Source organism: Maniola hyperantus, chromosome 1, assembly GCF_902806685.2.
Source record: "Maniola hyperantus chromosome 1, iAphHyp1.2, whole genome shotgun sequence".
Classification (NCBI taxonomy): domain Eukaryota; kingdom Metazoa; phylum Arthropoda; class Insecta; order Lepidoptera; family Nymphalidae; genus Maniola; species Maniola hyperantus.
In genome coordinates this window covers 15865350-15886168 of record NC_048536.1, presented here as the reverse complement: position 1 = coordinate 15886168, position 20819 = coordinate 15865350, and the positions used below count along the sequence as shown (strand labels likewise).

At 40.0% G+C, this 20819-nt stretch overlaps 3 protein-coding genes across 3 annotated transcripts; 1 reads left to right on the top strand and 2 right to left on the bottom strand.

Moving 5' to 3' along the window:
* Positions 1-444: 444 nt before the first annotated feature.
* LOC117985626 (mitochondrial import inner membrane translocase subunit Tim13-like) lies at positions 445-952 on the bottom strand. Its single transcript, XM_034972429.2, has one exon. It carries the CDS (start codon positions 833-835, stop codon positions 566-568), a length of 270 nt encoding a protein of 89 aa, XP_034828320.1. The 5' UTR covers positions 836-952; the 3' UTR covers positions 445-565.
* A 555-nt stretch (positions 953-1507) lies between these two features.
* On the top strand, positions 1508-3326 carry LOC117985534 (U11/U12 small nuclear ribonucleoprotein 25 kDa protein-like). Its single transcript, XM_034972320.2, has 3 exons — positions 1508-1864; positions 2263-2334; positions 2953-3326. Exons 1-3 carry the CDS (start codon positions 1718-1720, stop codon positions 3187-3189), a joined length of 456 nt encoding a protein of 151 aa, XP_034828211.1. The 5' UTR covers positions 1508-1717; the 3' UTR covers positions 3190-3326.
* row (relative of woc) lies at positions 3185-20468 on the bottom strand. Its single transcript, XM_034972530.2, has 20 exons — positions 20293-20468; positions 19673-19929; positions 18909-19021; positions 17867-18046; positions 17312-17479; positions 16313-16522; positions 15354-15754; positions 14082-14410; positions 13458-13602; positions 12890-13054; positions 11757-12020; positions 10534-10758; positions 9228-9407; positions 8717-8852; positions 7762-7853; positions 7248-7384; positions 6165-6322; positions 5484-5617; positions 4774-4884; positions 3185-3620 (listed from the first exon to the last, which is right to left on the bottom strand). The coding sequence occupies exons 1-20, from the start codon at positions 20323-20325 to the stop codon at positions 3483-3485; spliced, it is 3576 nt and encodes a 1191-aa protein (XP_034828421.1). The 5' UTR covers positions 20326-20468; the 3' UTR covers positions 3185-3482.
* Between the last annotated feature and the right edge of the window lie 351 nt (positions 20469-20819).

Genomic DNA, 20819 nt, shown 5'->3' with positions numbered 1-20819 from the left:
TACATTTTTCAAAATACCACCGCAACTTAATTTTCCGGGATAAAAGCCTTTGTGTTAATCCAGGGTATAATCTACCTCCATTTCAAATTTCATCCAAATCCGTTTGTTTTTGCGTGATTGAGTAACAAACATCCACGCTTTCACATTTATAATATTAGTAGGATTCAGCTTCGATGTTTCCGAATAAGTCTATTTGAATAAAAGCATCCAAATATAGTGTAGTTATGAGATCAACTGAAAATCAATTTATTAATATGTATTTTGGTTATTGCATCATAAAACTTGGAAGTATTCCTAAGTTAATTTTTTGTATTACATAACAATATCAAAGATACTTTTAAAAAGTAACCATTATAGATGATGATTACTATATCGCTGGAAGTCACAAATTCTTTATTAATTGTAAATAATAAAATCAGGTTGGAAAATAAAATAAAGTTAACATAACCTAAAACCCTTTTTATTAAACATAACAATTGGTAGACGCAACTCACATCAGAAATGCACCGGTTACTACATTCTCTATATTTACAGCACAGCATAAACTTAGAACACTGAATTTTTTTCACATATTTCTTTCTCGTTGAATACGACTGCTGTAGGTTCTTGACACAAGGTTCCAAGCATCCATGTACCTGTCCATGCACATTGCTATGCATTTCTGTTCTGAATTATCAAGGGAAGTTCCAGGTTTATTTATGCACTTTTTAAAACATTTCTCAGACATTTTTGTCAGAAGTTCTTGTGCGTTAGCGATTGCAATTTGTTGTTTAACCTGATCCATTAGTTCCTCCTTCTGTGCTCCGCTTAGTGATCCAGTAGATAAGGAATCCATTTTCACAATTTTGTATTTACAAATATTTTTTATTTCAATTTTGTATTAAATTTATAGGAAAATCTCTAACCTAACCTCAATTTTTTTCTCACTAATATAATAGCATCTGTCAACTCTGTCTATGGTTCTTGTTTAGTGATGTTATGTCGCCAACTTGACAGTTCAATCGACTTATCCCTATCATAGTCGGATCGATTTTCTCTATAGTCGAATTTTTAAAAACGACATTTTTGCCGTTTTCCTTCCACTTTCCAGTGCTACCAGATTTTATGAAAAATAAATAGTGCGGGGCATAGATTATCTACTATATAGGTACTGCGGGGGGCCAAAAGAATCATTAACTGAGTAGCTACGGGTAACTCTAGAAAGGTGTCTAACATTGTGAGTCACTATTTTTACTAAGCAACACCGCATGCAAGAAGGGGGCAGCGCGTCAGCGTGACTACGGGGTTGTACCTTAGATGAATGATTAGGTACCATCTCTATGGGTTGTACCTACTGGTTGTATTACGAAGTACCTAGTCCATGTATTCTGTGTACCTAGGTACTTTATTTTAATTTTTTATTATATTTATTAAATTAAATTTTCATAAAACTTAAAAATTCTATGGGGGTGACGCCGGGGCGGCGTTAGTTCCGATGTTCGCCACGCGCGTCTGTCAATGTCATTCAAGTGCCAGAAGAGCCTTGTCATATAACCATCATTTATAACGTATTGGGATAAAAACAAATAATCATTGGAAAAAGTTGGAAACATTTTGGAAATCATTGAAAATGGGCTTGGAAAATAAAAGATAGCTTATTTATATACTGAATTTTTAGTTTTTATTTCACATTTAATACCACTAATGTGTATTGGTGTGATAGTTTCTCAATTACAAAATGGAGCTAATTGCAGAAACTGCCGACACATTGTCTCACGATGATCTCCTACAAATTACGAAATCTTCACTGACTGATCTATTACACGCTGATCCTTTGCTCTCAGATTTACCGTCTGACATCATTTTAGAAGAGATCATATCACTGGTATAGTATTAAAAATCTTTCAAAATATTTGATAACAACTACGTAGTACATAGGTAGGTAACTTCCTCTTCCTGTATCATAGCAGGGGGCACGGCAGTGCTCCCGCCAAGACGTAATATTGACCGCTATTGACTCTTAATAAAAAAGTAGCCTATCTTAGTCTCCGAAACGCAAATAATCTATGCTACTTCTCATCAAAATCGGTCCAGCATTTGGTCATGTAGGAACTTATAGAAAAATAAAACCCAGACATTTAGGCTAATGTGGGGTGCTGCCTTTTATATTGTAGACACATTATTGTATGGTGAGGATGATAGTATAGGGTCCTGTTAAGTTTAATAATTAATATTTTTTGACTCTACGATAGGATTAATAATAATTAATTTTAATTTCTACAGACAGCAGTAGAACATGGCCAGTCTATTTGCACCTACATTTCCAGAGAAGATGAACCACCTTTAAAAGTAATTGTAAGTATGTACCCATTTAACAATTTATTAATTTTACCACAGCTTTATTGCCAGTATTCCACAAGTTAGTGGTCATAACCACATTAGTTATTTTTCTAGCAAATCCCTCTACAATAATTATTATTGTACTGACAGCCTGAAATCTATAGAGGGAACTGTTACTTTGCTCAGACTTAACACACTGTTAAAATGAGACAGTGTTGTATCGCTGACATAAACCTGCCTCGTTTTAAGTGAAACTTAAGTCTTAACATAGTCTGAGTACGTTATATAGATCTCAGCCTAAGACTGATCAGGATCTAATGCATTGCTATCATTTTTACTCCTGTTTTGTAAGAATTGCAGCTTGGTTTTTTATTAAAAATTTGCATTTGTTTTATTGGAATTAAAAATATTTCATAAATGTCTGGTATCTTCTAAGCTGTCTCCCATTTTTGGAATCAGTAGAGTATTTTTGAAGCCTGAAATTTCAATATTAGTATGGATTGAAATAAGTGGTTTTACAGTGACGACTTAACACCAGATATTACTATTGCCTTTTGCGACCTAATAGCCATGGTCCCTTCAATGTTGTTATATCAGATTTTGACTGTATTAATTTAGCCTATTTATTTGCAGGTTCCACAAAATGCAACTATAAGAGAACTGAAGAAGGCAATAGCAAGGCATTTTGAAATCTACCAGCAAAGAACTGGAAACAAAGTGAAAATATCTTGGAAGTACATATGGAGGACTTATGACTTGAGCTTCGATAGTTTGATCTTAGACGATGATAACAGCTGTATAGGAAACTACGGAGTCACCAACAAAGTCACATTGAGCTATAAGAAAAAGAGAAAAAAACCCAAAATATAGTTGTATATTATTTATTACGTCTGTATTATAAGCATTACTTAATTACTAAGAAACACAAAATATAGTCAATACAATTACTTATTTAATTATTCATAGACTTCGCTTTGATGACAAATAAAATAAAATATACAAATTAGTATTTATCTTATTCAATATAATTCCATAAGGTTAAAATAAAATTTTATCTACTAACTCAAACCCAAATGATGCAAACATCTAACCTAATATTTTAGCCCATAATAAAGTGGTCTTGTTTGCAAGATTTACACAAAAATGCAGTTTTAAACAAAAATCTAAAGCTGTTCAAAGTCGGGCTGTGGTGGTGGCTCCTGTGGCAGCGGCTCGAAGTCCCCCAGAGTGTAGTGCGGTTCCTCGTGGCGAGGCGTGGCCAGCGGTCTGTCGTACGCGTCTTTCAGTAGCTCTTGGTCATGCTGGAAATAAAGAATACAATGGTACTGATTCTGAGCACACCTAAATTTTAGAGTATTCGCATCCTCTTCTTACTAATGTATTATGAAAAGGACAGACACAGTTTGACAGTTAGAAATTCAATTTAGAGCTGCCATACCTCGTGATTTTAGCTGTCAGTCGCGAGCCTACTGTTTAAATTTGTAGTGTGAACTAAAATTTAGAGTCCTTAAATGTAAAATTCATGTTCCGTCCTTTTTAAGCAATATTGTAGTATATAACAATAAAAGAATATTTTCTAAAAAATATATCTGTATTGTATAAAAAAATATTTATACTCAATAATCTCAACTGTCTACTATATTATTTGTACGCCGACATGGCTAATGTGCTGGACTATGTTTATTAGATTTAACACCTTATGTACCTACACACATTAGGCAAATAAAGAATTGTATTGTATATACTTTAAATTTTGTTAAGAGAAAGACAAGATAATCGGTGCCATTATTCATTTCATATTTACAGCAGTTTAATTTTTATGTTCTCATTACACCCTTCCAGCATCAGTTTTCCCCTCTAATTATAAAATGGATACTTTTAAGTCAAGAGTGAATAGGCATCTTCTAGATAAGCATGCTCCATCTTAGGCTGCATGCAGGTCTGATCGCAGCCAAGCGCTAGTCTTATAAACTAAAAAAAATGTAACAATAACAATAGTGACTTGAAAGTGAAGTATATCTGTTCCAATGTCCACTCGTAACTACTCAACTGTTCCAATGTCCACTCGTAACTACTCAACTGTTCCAATGTCCACTCGTAACTACTCAACGGCTCAAACGATTTTGATGATACATTAATAATAATCAATGGCGTTTTTTATGCGCATTACTGTGCGGGCTGAAAAAAATACAGACTGCTGATTTTGATAAAATTTGCCACAGAGTTAGCTTACATCCTGGGGACTGGGGACATAGGCTACTTTTTATTCCAGAAAATTAGAATTCCCACAGGATTCTTAAAGGCCCATTTGTTTAACAGATTTACATGAAAATTAGGGCTATAGGCAAATTTTTATCTCGGAAAAGCAAAGAGAACTCTGTGCGGGATTTTTAAAAACCTAAACCCACGCAGACGAAATGGCAAGCATCATCTAGTAGAATTATAAATTCAAACCTGATCGGATTGCAAGACGGAGGGCGGCGCGAGGTCGTCGAGCGACAGCTGCGTGTTGATGACCGAAGGCGGCGCGTAGTCCGATATGGCTGAGGGCATCGACTCCATGGGCTATACACAGGAAAAAAAGAAAATCATGTATTAAACCTACATTCTACAGTACGCGGCAGAAAGTAATGTACATCGACCTTAAGAAGACATTTCGGCTTTGTAGAGCGTTGTCTGTGTCACTCATACCTATATGACGTTTTGTCGGTCCCAACGACAGACAATACTCTACAAATCTCCTTCTAAAGGTCGATGTACATTACTTTTTGTGTACATTACTTTTTGCCACATACTGTACAAGATTTTATCAGACTCGTCAAAGTATCACTTACAGGGAGAGGGAATCGTAATTCGTAATCGACAGAATAAAAAAAATCGTTTAAGTGCGAGCCGGGACTTGCACCCGAAGGGTACCATCGTATAAGAAATAACACTTTTATTAAATTTTCATGGTGACCATTTTGAATTTTTTATTATTTGTTGTTATAGCGGCAACAGAAAAAATTCAAATTTCTACCTAAATAGACTGAGGCGCTGACTGACGGACGGACAGACAGCAGAGGCTTAGTAATAGGGTCCCGTTGGCAGCCTTCGGGTACAGGACCCTAATAATAATAAATGAACTGAGAACTGAGCAAGCAGATCTCAATAAATCTGCTTACCACGTCGACAGGATTCTCGTCGGGAGTCTTGTTAGCCGACGGCTCGCCGCCCACCGTGTTGGCGCGCGCCTCCTCCTCGGATGAATAAGCGCTTGTATGCCCCGTCACCAGCAAGTGAGACAGCATGTCCGTTCCTATAACACGAAAAATGAGAAAAGAAAAGACGCCCTAAGCACGTCCTAAACGACTCAGAGGAGCAAAATATCATTACAGATAATCCACCGTATCTAGCAGGGTAATACATATCTACAACCTCTGCACAGCTTAGAAAGATGTTGCCCCCGATCTTTCTTCAAGTCCCAGCGGGGTGATTCGCTAACTTAGGGTGAGATCTATAGATCGCACTCTGACTTAGCTTAGACTTAAGATAGAGTTAATACGAGATAGAGCTATATCTCTCACATAAATCTGTCTTGTTTTAACTCAATCTTATGTCTGAGCAAAGTCAAAGTGCGCACTATTAATCTCAAACTTAGTGTCTAACGATGAATGATAGCCACCGAGTTCATTTGACATTGGTTGGTTATACATTGCCAATTGTTTGAGTGACATTAAAATAATTTTTCGTAGAAAATCTTCAATGGATTAAAAATAAATGTCAAATGAGATCGGTGGCCATCATTCAGTGTAAGACACTGAGTTAGCGAATCACCCCGCAGGGCTGACAGCCCGTGTACGTACCTATGTCTGTGGCGTATCCGCACACGCAGTAGAGGCGAGTGTGCGCGCGTCGCGGCGCCGTCTCCAGCGAGTGCGGGCCCGCGCAGTAGCCGCTGTGACGCAGCATGCCGCGGTAGCAGGACGTCGCGTAGGAGCACTTGCTGCAAGTTGTGCGACCCCTGTGCAGTCAAACAATGACCGTATTATATTATTCGTTTTGATATAGGGATCTGGCCTTAATAATGTAATCTTATCGTTTTTAGGGTTCCGTACCTCAAAAGGAAAAAGGATCCCTTATAGGATCACTTTGTTGCCTGTCGTGTCTGTCAAGAAAACCTATAGGGTACTTCCTGTTGACCTAGAATCATTTTATTTTGTTTATTTTTGTTTATTTTGTTTATTTGAAAGTAATCAACAGCGTAAATACACATATTATTTAAATTTAAATTTGGCAGATAGGTAGATCTTATCTTACAGGTAAAGGAAAACCCGAAAACCGCGAATTTGTGGTTACATTCCGTAAATAAAATTAAAATGTGATCAAAAAATTAATTAGTTTACTAAATTACATATAGAGGGCGCTGCCGTCATTAACTCGCAGTGTTCTACATAAAGGTGTTAGGTATATCTTGTACGATGGTACGGAACCCATCGTCTCGCACTTGACTGGTTTTTTGACTCCAATACTTTGGCAAGAATGCAGCATTATACAGACTTCTGAGCCGAAGCTTCTTATCTATCACACGTCACCGAGGAGGACTGCTGAGGAGGCCAGAGAGTAAAATGAGAGAAAATCGTACCGTCTCCACACTGAGGAGTGAAATGAGAAAAAAGCCTTTTATTTCATAAAAACTTCACACTTCCTTGTGACAATAAAAAAGAAACTTGTCAAAATAAAAATAAAAAATATTTTGAAATTCTTTGTTATTGGACCGAATTCTTCTAAATCAATATCTTGGGCTCCTTTTGATTATAAAATAGGAAACTTGCCAATATTTAAAAAACTGTCCGCCAAGTAATTTTTTTTATACCAATGAGCGTGATTTTGACAATGACAATTGAAAAGTGCCACCGCCGAGTTTCTTGCTGGTTAACGTTACTCACAGGAAATGTTTGTCGCTATCTAGCGGCGTGTCGCACTCGCGGCAGACGGCACCTTCGGGCAGCACTAGTGTCAGTCCCTCGTACGTCTCGCTGATGTTGTGATTCGTTGAGTCCTTCACCGGCGGACGCGCTTTGTTCTGTAATAAAAAACCGGTAATAAAAAATAGATGTTAAATAGTATCGGTTTACGATTTTACAAATTGGCACATTTTGGAATTTGAGATGTTTTGGAATAAAAATACATGACGGCATAGCCGTCCTTTAGTTGTCAATACTACTTGTCTAAAACAGATTTTTATTTATTTTTATGCATCATAGTTTTTGAATTATCATGCAAAAAAATACGACTGTAGTACGGAACTCTAATTGCGCGAGCCTGACTCGCACTTGGCCGGTTTTTATTTTCTGTAACGACATGTTTAACAGTCATGTGTCTAAAAATTTACTGAAGCAACGAAGCAACCGTGCCTAAACCTTTAATCGACACCATAAGACAAAAGAAAGGAACACTTACTTTAGGTTGGTTGATCAAGTGTTCTTCAGAACACAACGGTATAGCGTCTTCCACGGTGTTGTGATCTCGAATCTGATGCTCTTTTAGTTGTCCTAAAACAGAAAATCACATTTGGTAAAGGTATAATTGCAGAAGCAGTGATAGCCTAGTGGTTAGGACGTCAGCCTTCCAATCGGAGGTCGGGGGTTCAATCCCGGGCACGCACCTCTAACTTTTAGGAATTATGTGCGTTTTAATTCATTTAATATCACTTGCTTTAACGGTGAAGGAAAGCATCGTGAGTAAACCTGCATGCCTAAGAGTTCATCATAATGTTCTCAAAGGTGTGTGACGTGTACCAATCCGCACATGGCCAGCATGGTCACAGAACACACACTCACCCACACTCAAACACCAAACACACACACACACACACACACACACACACACACACACACACATACACGCACGACACACTGCATGTTAATTGTTTAGACTTAAGTATTTATAGTTTTTGTTAACACAACTATTATGTTTGAGACTGAGGAGGAGGAGCGGGGACCCTGAGACACAGGTTTATCAAACTTACTTCAGGGTTCCCGACACTAAACTGTAAACCGACATTGCTGTGATAAATAAATTTTCATTTCATTTCATTTCATGGTAGACTATGGGCAAAATCCTTCTCTCTGAGAGGAGACCCGTGCTTTGTAGTGAGCCGGCGATGGGTTGATCATGATGACTGTACATGGAGGGTGGCGAGACACCGGAACACGCACTGCTCAAATTCAGACGTGTATCTGCTCAACAAGAAGCTTACATTGGCTCCCGAGCAACAATGCCCGAAGGCTTAGTTGGATTTTGGAATGAGCTTGGCGGCTGGAATGACAGGCGTGAAGCCACGCCAATGGTCTCACGGCTACGTTTTAATGCGGAAAGGAAACCCAGGTAGAAAGAAAAAGATAAAACAACTCACCAAGATGCACGAACTTCAGCATGCAGCGGTTGCACTTGACCTCCAGCTCCTTGTCCTGGTGCAGCTTGAGATGGTCGATGTACAGCAGGACATTCGTTGTGAGCTCATAGCCCTCCGCGTCGTATACCGGGATCACCTGTAATGGAACATTTTTTCCATCAGATCAGTGAAGCTTGACATGCCACCCTCAACTCAATGGAGTGACCATGGGGGGGGGGGGGGGGGGGGGGGCGGCGTTCTTGGAGGATGATAGTAATTTTTTTTTTTTTTTTTTAAAAGAATATTAGCCATATTAAATTACTAATATTCCCCTTTCCTCTCCAACTACCACAATAGTGCAACGGGCGGGGTTTGAACTGTCGACCTTTCGGTTTTCAGTCCACTCCTTTACCGGTTGAGCTATTGAGGCTCAATTTGAAATGGAAGTTCGTCATTTTTGAAGTTAGAAATATGGAAATTGGTGTTTAGGCTTTTGGTTGTTGGCCTTGTGATACAAGAGAGATGAGCAGACCTTGAAGCAGTGCGGGCAGCAGAGCGCGGCGGCGCGGCGGTGGCAGCGGCGCTGGTGGTCCACCGTGGCGCGGTGTGCGGAGCTGCGGTACGGACACGCGCCGCACGCGTACGGCAACTCGCGCGGTGCGTGCGTCTTCTGCATGTGCGTTGCTAGAGTCAGCACGGCTGCGAAACGAACCTGTAGAAATAGAGATAATTTCATAATAATACACAACTAACTGAATTCAAACAACTTGAGTCGAACACAATTTTTTGTTATCTATCCTTATGGAGACAGTTTTCAACTATGTAAAAAAGTTAAAACAGTTCATTTTACTTACTTCACAAATGAGGCAGGCGTAAGTGAAGACGTCGGGCGCCTTGGTGCCGATAGGGTGCGTCAGGTTCAAGTGTCTGGTCAGCTCCTCGTGCGTGGCGAAGCGCGCGAGGCAGTAGCGGCACTGAGGCGCATCGGGCGAGGCACCGGGGCTTGAAGGTGACTCACCTCACAAATGAGGCAGGCGTAAGTGAAGACGTCGGGCGCCTTGGTGCCGATAGGGTGCGTCAGGTTCAAGTGCCTGGTCAGCTCCTCGTGCGTGGCGAAGCGCGCGAGGCAGTAGCGGCACTGAGGCGCATCGGGCGAGGCACCGGGGCTTGAAGGTGACTCACCTCACAAATGAGGCAGGCGTAAGTGAAGACGTCGGGCGCCTTGGTGCCGATAGGGTGCGTCAGGTTCAAGTGCCTGGTCAGCTCCTCGTGCGTGGCGAAGCGCGCGAGGCAGTAGCGGCACTGAGGCGCATCGGGCGAGGCACCGGGGCTTGAAGGTGACTCACCTCACAAATGAGGCAGGCGTAAGTGAAGACGTCGGGCGCCTTGGTGCCGATAGGGTGCGTCAGGTTCAAGTGCCTGGTCAGCTCCTCGTGCGTGGCGAAGCGCGCGAGGCAGTAGCGGCACTGAGGCGCATCGGGCGAGGCACCGGGGCTTGAAGGTGACTCACCTCACAAATGAGGCAGGCGTAAGTGAAGACGTCGGGCGCCTTGGTGCCGATAGGGTGCGTCAGGTTCAAGTGCCTGGTCAGCTCCTCGTGCGTGGCGAAGCGCGCGAGGCAGTAGCGGCACTGAGGCGCATCGGGCGAGGCACCGGGGCTTGAAGGTGACTCACCTCACAAATGAGGCAGGCGTAAGTGAAGACGTCGGGCGCCTTGGTGCCGATAGGGTGCGTCAGGTTCAAGTGCCTGGTCAGCTCCTCGTGCGTGGCGAAGCGCGCGAGGCAGTAGCGGCACTGAGGCGCATCGGGCGAGGCACCGGGGCTTGAAGGTGACTCACCTCACAAATGAGGCAGGCGTAAGTGAAGACGTCGGGCGCCTTGGTGCCGATAGGGTGCGTCAGGTTCAAGTGCCTGGTCAGCTCCTCGTGCGTGGCGAAGCGCGCGAGGCAGTAGCGGCACTGAGGCGCATCGTCCGAGGCGCCCGCGGGCGGACGCACTAGGTGCTTGAAGATGTGCTCCGTAAGGGGCAGGCTCTCGTTGAACTCCTCGTGGCAGATGGGACACTGTGGAAAAACTCTTCTTTCTCTTAAGTCTGTTATTATAATTTACTAGCTTATGCTCGCGACTTCGTCCGCGTGGACTACACAAAATTCAAACCCCTATTTTACCCCCTTAGGGGTAGAATTTTCAAAAATCCTTTCTTAGCGGATGCCTACATCATAATAGCTATCTGCATGCCAAATTTCAGCCTGATCCGTCCAGTAGTTTGAGTTGTGCGTTGATAGATCAATCAGTCAGTCAGTCAGTCAGTCACCTTTTCCCTTTATATATTTAGATGAATATTGTAAATATTACATACCTAAGTGAATTATCAAATATGTAATTATAATGTACCTATATTTTGGTATACCCTTACAGGGTCTCATATGTATCTCATGTTAGTCTTGTATACATGTGAAACGCAAAAATAAGGGATAAAATATAAAGTTAATAAAAAAAGCTTTAAAGATCTTTGTCTTTGGTCCAATATAATTGGAGATGAAATGGACTCTGCTCGCTTGGACACTAAAACCGGCCGCATATTATCAGAAAACATCTGTCAGAAAATTTTCTGTTGCACCCACTCTGACAAAACGAATAACAATATGTTCAATCTGGAGAAATTCTGACAATGTGTCGTATGACCGAAGGGTCTACTACAAAATGTATGTGTTGAATGTCTTCTTAGAGGGAGTGGGAGAGCCGTGTTGTAAGAAGAGTGTACCGAGATAGTTCAACAGAAAACCCATGTAAAATGCCCCAGATTTTGCTGGATAACAAAGTGTGGACTTGAAACTCCAAAAGACAATTTAAGCCATCATCGTCATCACTACAGAGCACGGGTCTCCTCTCAGTTTGAGAAGGGTTTGGCTATAGTCTACCACGCTGGCCAAGTGCGGATTCAACAGCCATCACTCAGCCATAATTCCAATCAGTAAAGTGTGGAAATTCATACAAGGAAAATGTCCAACAACGGAAGTCACTCAATTGACACAACGAAGTTATTATTCAGAATACTTACCAAAACTGCAATAGCAAAGTTGTCCATGTCATTTTCCTTGGTCTGCCCATAGTAGAACCTCTCCAGAGACACAGTTTCTTCAGGCTTGATTTCCTTCTTGATGTTTTTGAGCGGCACATCGTCCAAGTCCGCGTCGTCTTCGACGTAAGTCTTGGCGGGCTTGCGGCGCGAGCGCGCGACGGGCGGGGTCGGCGCCGGCGGCTCGGGATCCTTCTCAGTCTTCTTTTCTTGCTTGATTTTAGTGCGACGAAGTGCTAGTGGTACCTGGGAATAAGTGTTAGTGATAAAACATTGTACCTTAATCTTTGAGCTTTAGGAGTACCCATGATCTATCTGAATTGATAAGTTACTTATAGTTAGTACCTTATTTCTTAAAAAAAGAAAGAAATTTTTGAAAATTAACAACTTAACTAAAACAAGTTATCGACAGATTTCAAATATACTGATTATTTATTAATTTCGGCCGGTAAGCTACGATTTTCTAGGAGAGTGGTGCCGTAATATGACGTTGCAACGGCAGACGTAAAAGACAACAATCATATCAGTGACGATACATGGAAAATTCCATCACCACCACCTCTCTGCTCTTTGTACTGGTTTATGTGAATGGATCCATAGCGCCTTGATATAGCAAGCGCCCCAGACGCTGTGTAGACTAAATCTCTGAAAGAAATGTGACAAGTGCCCGTTGCGCATCCGTTTCGTTTTCTGGGCGCTTGCTATATATATCAAGTCCTGCAAACGCGAGCGCCATTTGAGTTCTCCAACCTCACTCGACCATCTCCAACCTCACTCGACCATCTCCAACCTCACTCGACGAAGCCGTCGGCAACCTGGGCGGCCTACTCGGCTTCTGGAGCGAGCTTGGATGGCTGGAGTGAAGAATTCGGCGGGGAGATGCAATGCAATGCACAACAGACGGAAATGTTTAAGTGCGGAAACCAGACCAGAGAGAAGAAAGATCAAGTCCCTCATAAACATAAGAAACTTACAGACAATAACTTGCCCCCTGCCGTCATGTTGGCACCATTGCTTTGTTTGCTTTATTCCTTAGAACTTGGCGTTTATTATTGTGTGTTTTTCAATGGTGTCAATATGACGTCAGAGGACAAGTCATAGTGCACAGTCTGTACCTCCTCGTCCTCATCGTCGTCTATGGTGGTGGTATACGTCGTCTTCTCAATCTTCTCCTTCCTCCTCTTCTTGGGCGGCGGCGGCGGCGGGGGCGAAGGCTCCTTCTTCTTGCGGTTGCGTTTTCCACGGGCCTCAGGCTCGGGCGGCTCTTCATTTTTGTTTTTCTAAATATTAACATTGATTAGTTTTACGTCATAAATTCACCAAAGACTTGATGTCATGCGCATAAGCATTTGCAAAAATTTAAAAAAAGTCTATTGCTATGGGCAACTCAGCAAAAACCTATGTTTAGCAATTTTTAAATTCTCGACAAAAGGAGTGACAAAAATCTCGAAAGATGCAAAAAGTTTCATAGCTGCAAAATTCAATGGAAGATTTTGTTAGAGATTTTTAAGTTCACACTTGATTCTTATTCATTCATATTCGTATTCTTATTAATTTAAAGAATGATATAAAATTATTACAAAAAACACAAACACATAATTGAAAACAAAGATTTACTATGATTTATTAGTGAAATATTTGAGCCAATTTAATATCTTTCAACAACATCGTAAAAAAACTAACCTTGCTTGGATACTTCCAGCTCTTGAATGGATTCGAAGCGATCTTGTTAAGTCGAATGGTGATGGGATCCTTCGCGTCAAGTTTAGTTTGTTCAGCGATATGGGAAACTATGTTGTCAAACGCTTGCCCGGGCGATATTCCGAATCTGGGGATAAAAACTTAAAAGTTTACTGAGGTAAAAGAAAATGCTAGATTGTTTAACAGTTTGACGAAAATATAGCCACGAAAAACAGTAGTCATTCTAACAGGGCAAACTGGGAAGACTGAAAGCCCTTATGCAATATCAATTTGTCACACAACTATTCTTTGTCACATAACTAACTATCAGGAGCGTTATATTTTCAGGGTTTATTAATGTATCAATATCAGTTTTTTATTCCACCAATAACGTCTAAATGTCTGAATAGATTTAGATGTATGGGGTATCGTTAGAATCCTTACATCATCTTGAGTGACACCAGAAATAAATTTTTGAAAAAAAAAACAATTTGGCAGCTTCATTATTTCTTATAGGTGAAATTTTACTTAGGTAAAAGGAAAACTTTCTTTTGGAAACATACAATACTAGAAACAGGTTCTTATTAGTTACAAGTGTTTTTATATCAATAAAGTTAAGTCTCTTACTTTTCTCTCCATACAAGTTCATCCAAAAACTGCTGTATAATCTGCCTCGAGAGAAGCGACAGAGTATTCTGGAACATTCTAGGCACGATCCTCCTCAAGTACTCCATTATATTAGCATTGCTATGCTTGGCCGGCTGGTCCGAATGTGAGGATGATTGCTGAACTGTCTTAAAGCCCATGGAAACCAGGGTTCCTTTGTCAACGGTCAAGTCGGTGAGGATAGTGGAAGATGGATGTACCCAGCCGGTCAGAGGTTCGAGGATCTTCTGGAAGCGTTTCTTGTAGTTCTTCTCGTATTCCGCTAGAGGTTCCACTGCGCGAAGACGAATCTGAAAAGTTTACTGAATTAGGGATGATTTATGCCAACACGTGACGGGCACGAGCCGTGCCACGTACGAGGCGCGGACGAGGCACAGATTCAAAACATTACGAACATTTTATATGAAGCAGTTTATGCTTCAACGTCCTATGTCCGTGCACGGACGCCACGAATCTGAAAAGTTTGCCGAATGATGATTTATAACACATGGCGGGCACAAGCCGTGCCTCGTCTGCGCCTCGTACCCACGTGGCAAGGCCCGCGCCCTCTACGTGTTGAACAAGTCCACAATAATTTTATTCCTATGACCAGCTGCGCGATTGCGGTAGAGTGACAGCTACAATGTTACGATCGCAATCACCTCTGATTGGTTGACGCTGGCTCTCTATTGGCTACAATGCATTGTTGCAACAAGAATCGCACAAATTCAGCCAATCAAAACAATTGAGATTGTAATAAAGGTTTTACGAAATCAACTCACTGGTTTTCTTATAATGATTGGATCATTTGTTTGATTTTATCAGTTCATGAAACACAAAGGCAAGTTTTCTTTTAGATTTTTGCAAGTTTAATTATTTACAGCTAATCCACGCAACAACTAAAATATTTGGTCCTGTTCTAACTCTAAAGAAACGAAAAGGAGACATTGAAATTCGTTTATTACTTACCACTTTCTCAACAGGGTCCAAAATGCCTACCTTCCACCTTTACTTGTCTCTGCGTGCCATCATGGCTGGTAGTACCCAGGGATATCACTTCAACCTCGATCTTCTTGCCTGCACCTCCCAATAGCCCCATGTGGTGATGTATAGCCGACGTGCAAACCGCTCTTAACCACGTAAACAACCCTTTAGCGTACAAGTTATACAATACGACTGACATAACTAAAACATTTTGTCCTGTTCTAACTAAAAAGAAATGAAAAGGAGACATTGAACTTTTTTAATACTTACCACTTTCTCAACAGGGTCCAAAATGCCTAACACTTCAACCTTCACTTGTCTCTGCGTGCCATCATGGCTGGTAGTACCCAGGGATATCACTCCAACCTCGATCTTCTTGCCCGCACCACCCAATAGCCCCATATGGTGATGTATAGCGGACGTGCAAACCGCTCTCAACCACGTAAACAACCCTTTCACGTACAAGTTATCCACTTTGACCCACTGTACGACGTTTTGCACGTTAGTCTGACACGCCCAGTGGTATACCAGCTTGAGTATGACGCTTGGAGGGAATGTTGCTCCTTCGAATATGGAGCTGGAGAATACGGATACGAAACGCGTGGGACAGCATTCGGATATCCATACGTATCCGCCTGAGTAGGGGAACTTTGATACGTCGGAGTACATGCCTGGAAATAAAATACTTGAAGTATGTTACATGTTACAAGTAAAACTTCTTTAGGCGAGAGTAAGTCAGATCTTTTTTCTAAATCCGTATTTAAAATGGCCGCCACTTAGTTTCAGCACTTATTAAGCACTTATTAAGTGCTGAACACGAAAAAAATAAAAAGCAGCAATTTGCACATATTCTACTTTTTATGCTGGAAAATCAAAGAGTTCCCATAGGATTTTTGAAAACCTAAATCCACAGCGTTAGATAGGAAAAAATGGAGAGGTCTAGAGGAGGCCTATGTCCAAAGAGGACAACCTGAACTGTAAATTGCTGGTGTTACTAATTTTTTTTTTGAATAAATTATGTAGGATAGGATAATTAAATAATAGGAAATAAGAAATTAGTAATACGGTTAGTTAGTAATATAAGATGTATAACTAGTGTATCAGTGAATAAAGGCTATTTTATTTTTATTTTATTTTATTTTATTTATTTATTTATAAATCCACAGGGACAGTATGTGTCACTTAGGTATGATATGTCACTAGGACTTGAATTAGTTACTAGGACTCACCCAGTTTAAGCTTGTTCCCGGCGTGTATAGCGCACCACTGCTCAGACCGCACCAGGCCCTGCTGTATGAGCCACTCTGTGAACTTCATGGGAGTGTGTATGAGCACGGACTTCACTTTGGCGTCCAGGGCCGCGCGGTCAGATGGCGGTGGCGCCTCCTTCGAGCGCAGGTATGGACGCGCCACTACCACGAGAGATGGGAATGTTTTGCCTATGGACAAGGAAAATGGAAAATTTATTTTAATATCCATTAATATTATTTTTAGGGTTCTGTAGCCGAATGGCAAAAAATTGAACCATTATAGATTCTGTCTGTCCGTCCGTATGTCACAGCCACCGAAACCACCGAACCTAAAACCGAAACTAAAAGAGCTATACTGTTAAAACTTGGTAAAAAGATGTATTCTGTGAACCGCATTAAGATTTTTACACAAAAATAGAAAAAAACAATAAATTTTTGGGGTTCCCCATACTTTAAACTGCTCAAAAAAAAATTCATCAAACCCATACATGTGGGGTCTTTATGGATAGATAGGTCTTTAAAAATGATATTGAGGTTTCTAATATCATTTTTTTCTAAACTTAATAGTTTGCGCGAGAGACACTTCCATAGTGGTAAAATGCCCCCCCCCCCTGTAACTTCTAAATAAGATGATAAAACTAAAAAAATATGATTGTACATTGCCATGCCATGCAAACTTCCACCTAAAATTGGTTTGAACGAGATCTAGTAAGTAGTTTTTGATTTATCGTGCAAAATGTCGATAAAATACGATTGTACTACGGAACCCTCAGTGCGCGAGTCTGATTCGTACTTGGCCGGTTTTTTTAAAAGAATAGCCATGTTAATTAGCTTTTCCTTCCAATTAAGCGTACAGCTTGTGCTAGGCGTAGGTACAACAATAGTGCAGTGGGTGGGGTTTGAACTAGCGACCTTTCGAATTTTAGTCCACTCGTATAACCGTGGAGCTATTAAGGGTATTTTTTGTAATCAACTTACCTTGCAACTTGTTGAACGACACCTCTCGCGAGTCTGCGACGTTCTTGTTGCCTTGGTCCTCCTTGGTCAAATCTACAATAGTCGTGGGCTTGGTCGCGCTGCCAGTCAGCAGCCCGCCCACCGCCGTCGCTTCCGACGGACGCACGTTCGTGACTACGCTGTGCACATCTATATAGAGATATAAACGAACAATTAATATATGTCGGAGTAGAAACTGTAACATCACCATATTGGGGCATAAAACATGTGCACTGCCTTGAGACACAGGAAATAATCCGAAAACCGTGAATTTGTATAATTAATATGATATAACAAATATATGAATATAACAAATAATTAATATTTACAATTTTCAAACTACGATAACTATACCAAGTGGGGTATCATATGAAAGGGCTTTACCTGTATATTCTAAAAAAACAGATTTTTATTTATTTTTATACATAATAGTTTTTGATTTATTGTGCAAAATGTCGAAAAAATTCCTGAGTACGGAACCCGCAGTGGGTGAGTCCGACTCGCACTTGGCTGGTTTTATTTTATAAAGTAGCTTACTAGAAGGTGCCAAAGTTTTGTCCTTAGTCTTGGTGTCTTTAGGATCCTCATCTTTCTTTTTGTCATCCTTCTTGCGATCCTTGTCTTTCTTCTTCTTCTTGTGGCGAGTCTCCGGAGTCTTGACTCTTTCCGGTGATGGGGAGTATTCACGGTCGTTTTCATTGTACTTCTTTGATCGACCTATCAAAAAAATTGTTTAATTTAATTTAAAATAAATTTTTATGGAAAGAAACAGTTACAATTACAAAAATACCTACTTAGTACATATATAATACACTTAAACCTAAACAGTCTCCAATGAAATTTTTATTTTTACTCATTACAAAATTATTACAAACACTTATTACAAAATTAATAATTATGTCTACAACTAAGCAATTGGGTATAGCAATTGGTATTGTTATTGAAAAATGTATAGAAAATATGAAGTGTTTACTGTTTAACATGACTTTATCACTACCCATATTATAAATGCGAAAGTTTATTTGTTTGTTGGTTAGTCCTTCAATCACGTCGCAACGGACCCACGTGATTTTTTGTATGGATATAGTTAAAGGCCGGGATAATAACATAGGCTACTTTTTATCTGGGAAAATCAAAGAGTTCCCGCTGGATTTTAAAAACCAAATCGCAGATAAAGTTGCGGGCAACAGCTAGTCTTTGATAAGTAGCACAGTTCACAACAGTTAGGGAACTTGTAATAAAACGTCGAGGCTTCAACACCCCTAGCAGGCGTCAAATGTTACTTACATGTGATGCTAGGTAGCCTATGAATCGCCAATTTTTTTTTATTTCACGTCAGAAATAGCCTAATATTTGATATATCGTCGATTCAGGATCAAATCAAAAGTTCCCTCACCCTAATTCACTCTGCAAGTAGTGAGAAATCAACAATTGTTGCCTTTTTTATTTAATTCAGATACATGTTAGCTCTTGACTGTAATCTCACCTGATTTTATGACTTAATGAAGAAGAAACTCAATACATAGTCTTTTAAAACTGTTTGAAATTGCTGTGGGTTTGAATTATCTACACTGTTTACCTCTTTTGCCTCTTGTATTTTCTTTATTATTATCCTTGGCCACGGAGAGGGAACGCGATCGAGATCTGATAATGTCTGCACTTTGCCTTTCCAAATCTTTGAGCACTGGTTGTCTAAAAAAAATAAGCAAATATGATCGTACATGTTAGGTACATGTACAAAAACAAACTAGCCTACTGCTTGTTTCAATATGGATACTGTAAACTATGTACTTGCATTTCTTGAAAAGCAATCCACTCCAAACTGATCAGTTATAAATACCTATATATAGTATGAACTAAGAATTAAAATGGCTTCAACTAAAGTTTATTTAACACAATTATTATCTATCAATGAGTTTTATAAAATTAACTTTTCAAGTAAATTAAAAACTGTTTGAAATTGCTTAATTTTTTTTCAAAACAAATTTAAAAAAAAAATTGTTTAAAAACAAAAACTAAAAATATTTTATGATGTACCCTCATAGTCACTATTTTTGCAAGAAATTATGTAAATGATAAAAAAACCTAGATTTGACTTGCTCCATAATATATGGTATATTAATATTGTAAACTGATCACTTGAAAAGAGGAACTGCCAAGTTTCTTGCTGGTTCTTATAGGTAGAAACGGTATTCCGAACTAGGCAACTGAACCTAAATTAAACTAGTTGACGATTCAAAAGCACTTGTAAAAGTTTACTTGAATAAAAAAAATCTATTCTATTCTATTTTAGCTAGGTGCACTTCTGCATAATTTGTTTCTTATGATACTTTTAATACTTACTTCCCAAGTAGTTGATAAGCAGTAAACTGGTTGCCATTGTAAACAATCTGTCCACCTGTATCCTTCACCATATCATCCAGCTTATTCTGAATGCTATTATATTCATCGTCTGCATGTTTGTACGCCTTTAGCTGCGCTTCTGAGAGTTCCTCTTCCCAGCATTCTAGCTCTAAGGTTGGGACATCAGGCCCGAAGTATGAGCGCTTGTATAAGTCTGCCTCGATGATTTCTGCCTGAGGAGCGGGTGGTGACACCTCCTGAAATTTAATATTAACCCTTAAATTGGCAACAACTAAGAACTTTAAACTAAGAACATTAGTTTTATCCATTCTCTTCGTTGGTAATAACTTCTCGATACAAGGTAGATATATGAATGATGTTTAAAACTACGTTTTCATGATTTTGTATTGCTGTATTATATTAGGCCACACTCATGTTATGAGCGCAACCTAACCCCTCGCACCAGCCAGTCACCTTGCAAAAACCGGCAACACGCTTGTTTTGTCCCCTACCAGCCATGCTGTCCCCCAAATTCGAGCACCCTATGCGGACGCCTAGTTCACCTATAGACGAGCCGGCCCAGGGAAAGTCCCCTGTCAAAGCAAATTCATGTCTCTTACCTCAGCGTCTGTTTTTACTTTCTTCAACTTCATCGTAATCTACAAAGATTTGAATATCCAAGCGTAGCGCGATTACTAATTTACCGGAGTTGCATAGCACAGTTTATTTGATAAACATTCCAATCCAAAAAAACGACGCCTCAAAAAAACCATAAAATACAATCGATGACATTAAAATTGACAACATATGTTATTGGTCTGTGACTGACAACAAACGTCAAAAACATTGGACATAGGCATAGACAAAAGAGAGAAGTAAAAACTCAAAAACTGGATTTTGGTCTTTTTGAGCGTAATCGAGCGTACAACACTATTTTCCAATGTCTAGTCAAATGATGACGGATCGATATTTTGAAGAGAGAAGAATGTTCATGGTTCGTTCCATAGATTATTTACTATATTGTTCGTTCTGACTTCTGAGATTTATGCAATCTATGGTTCATTCATAAAAAAAGTCAGCGGGGCGATTGTCTAAAACCTGCATCAATCATTATTACAATCTCAATTGTTCTGATTGGCTGAATTTG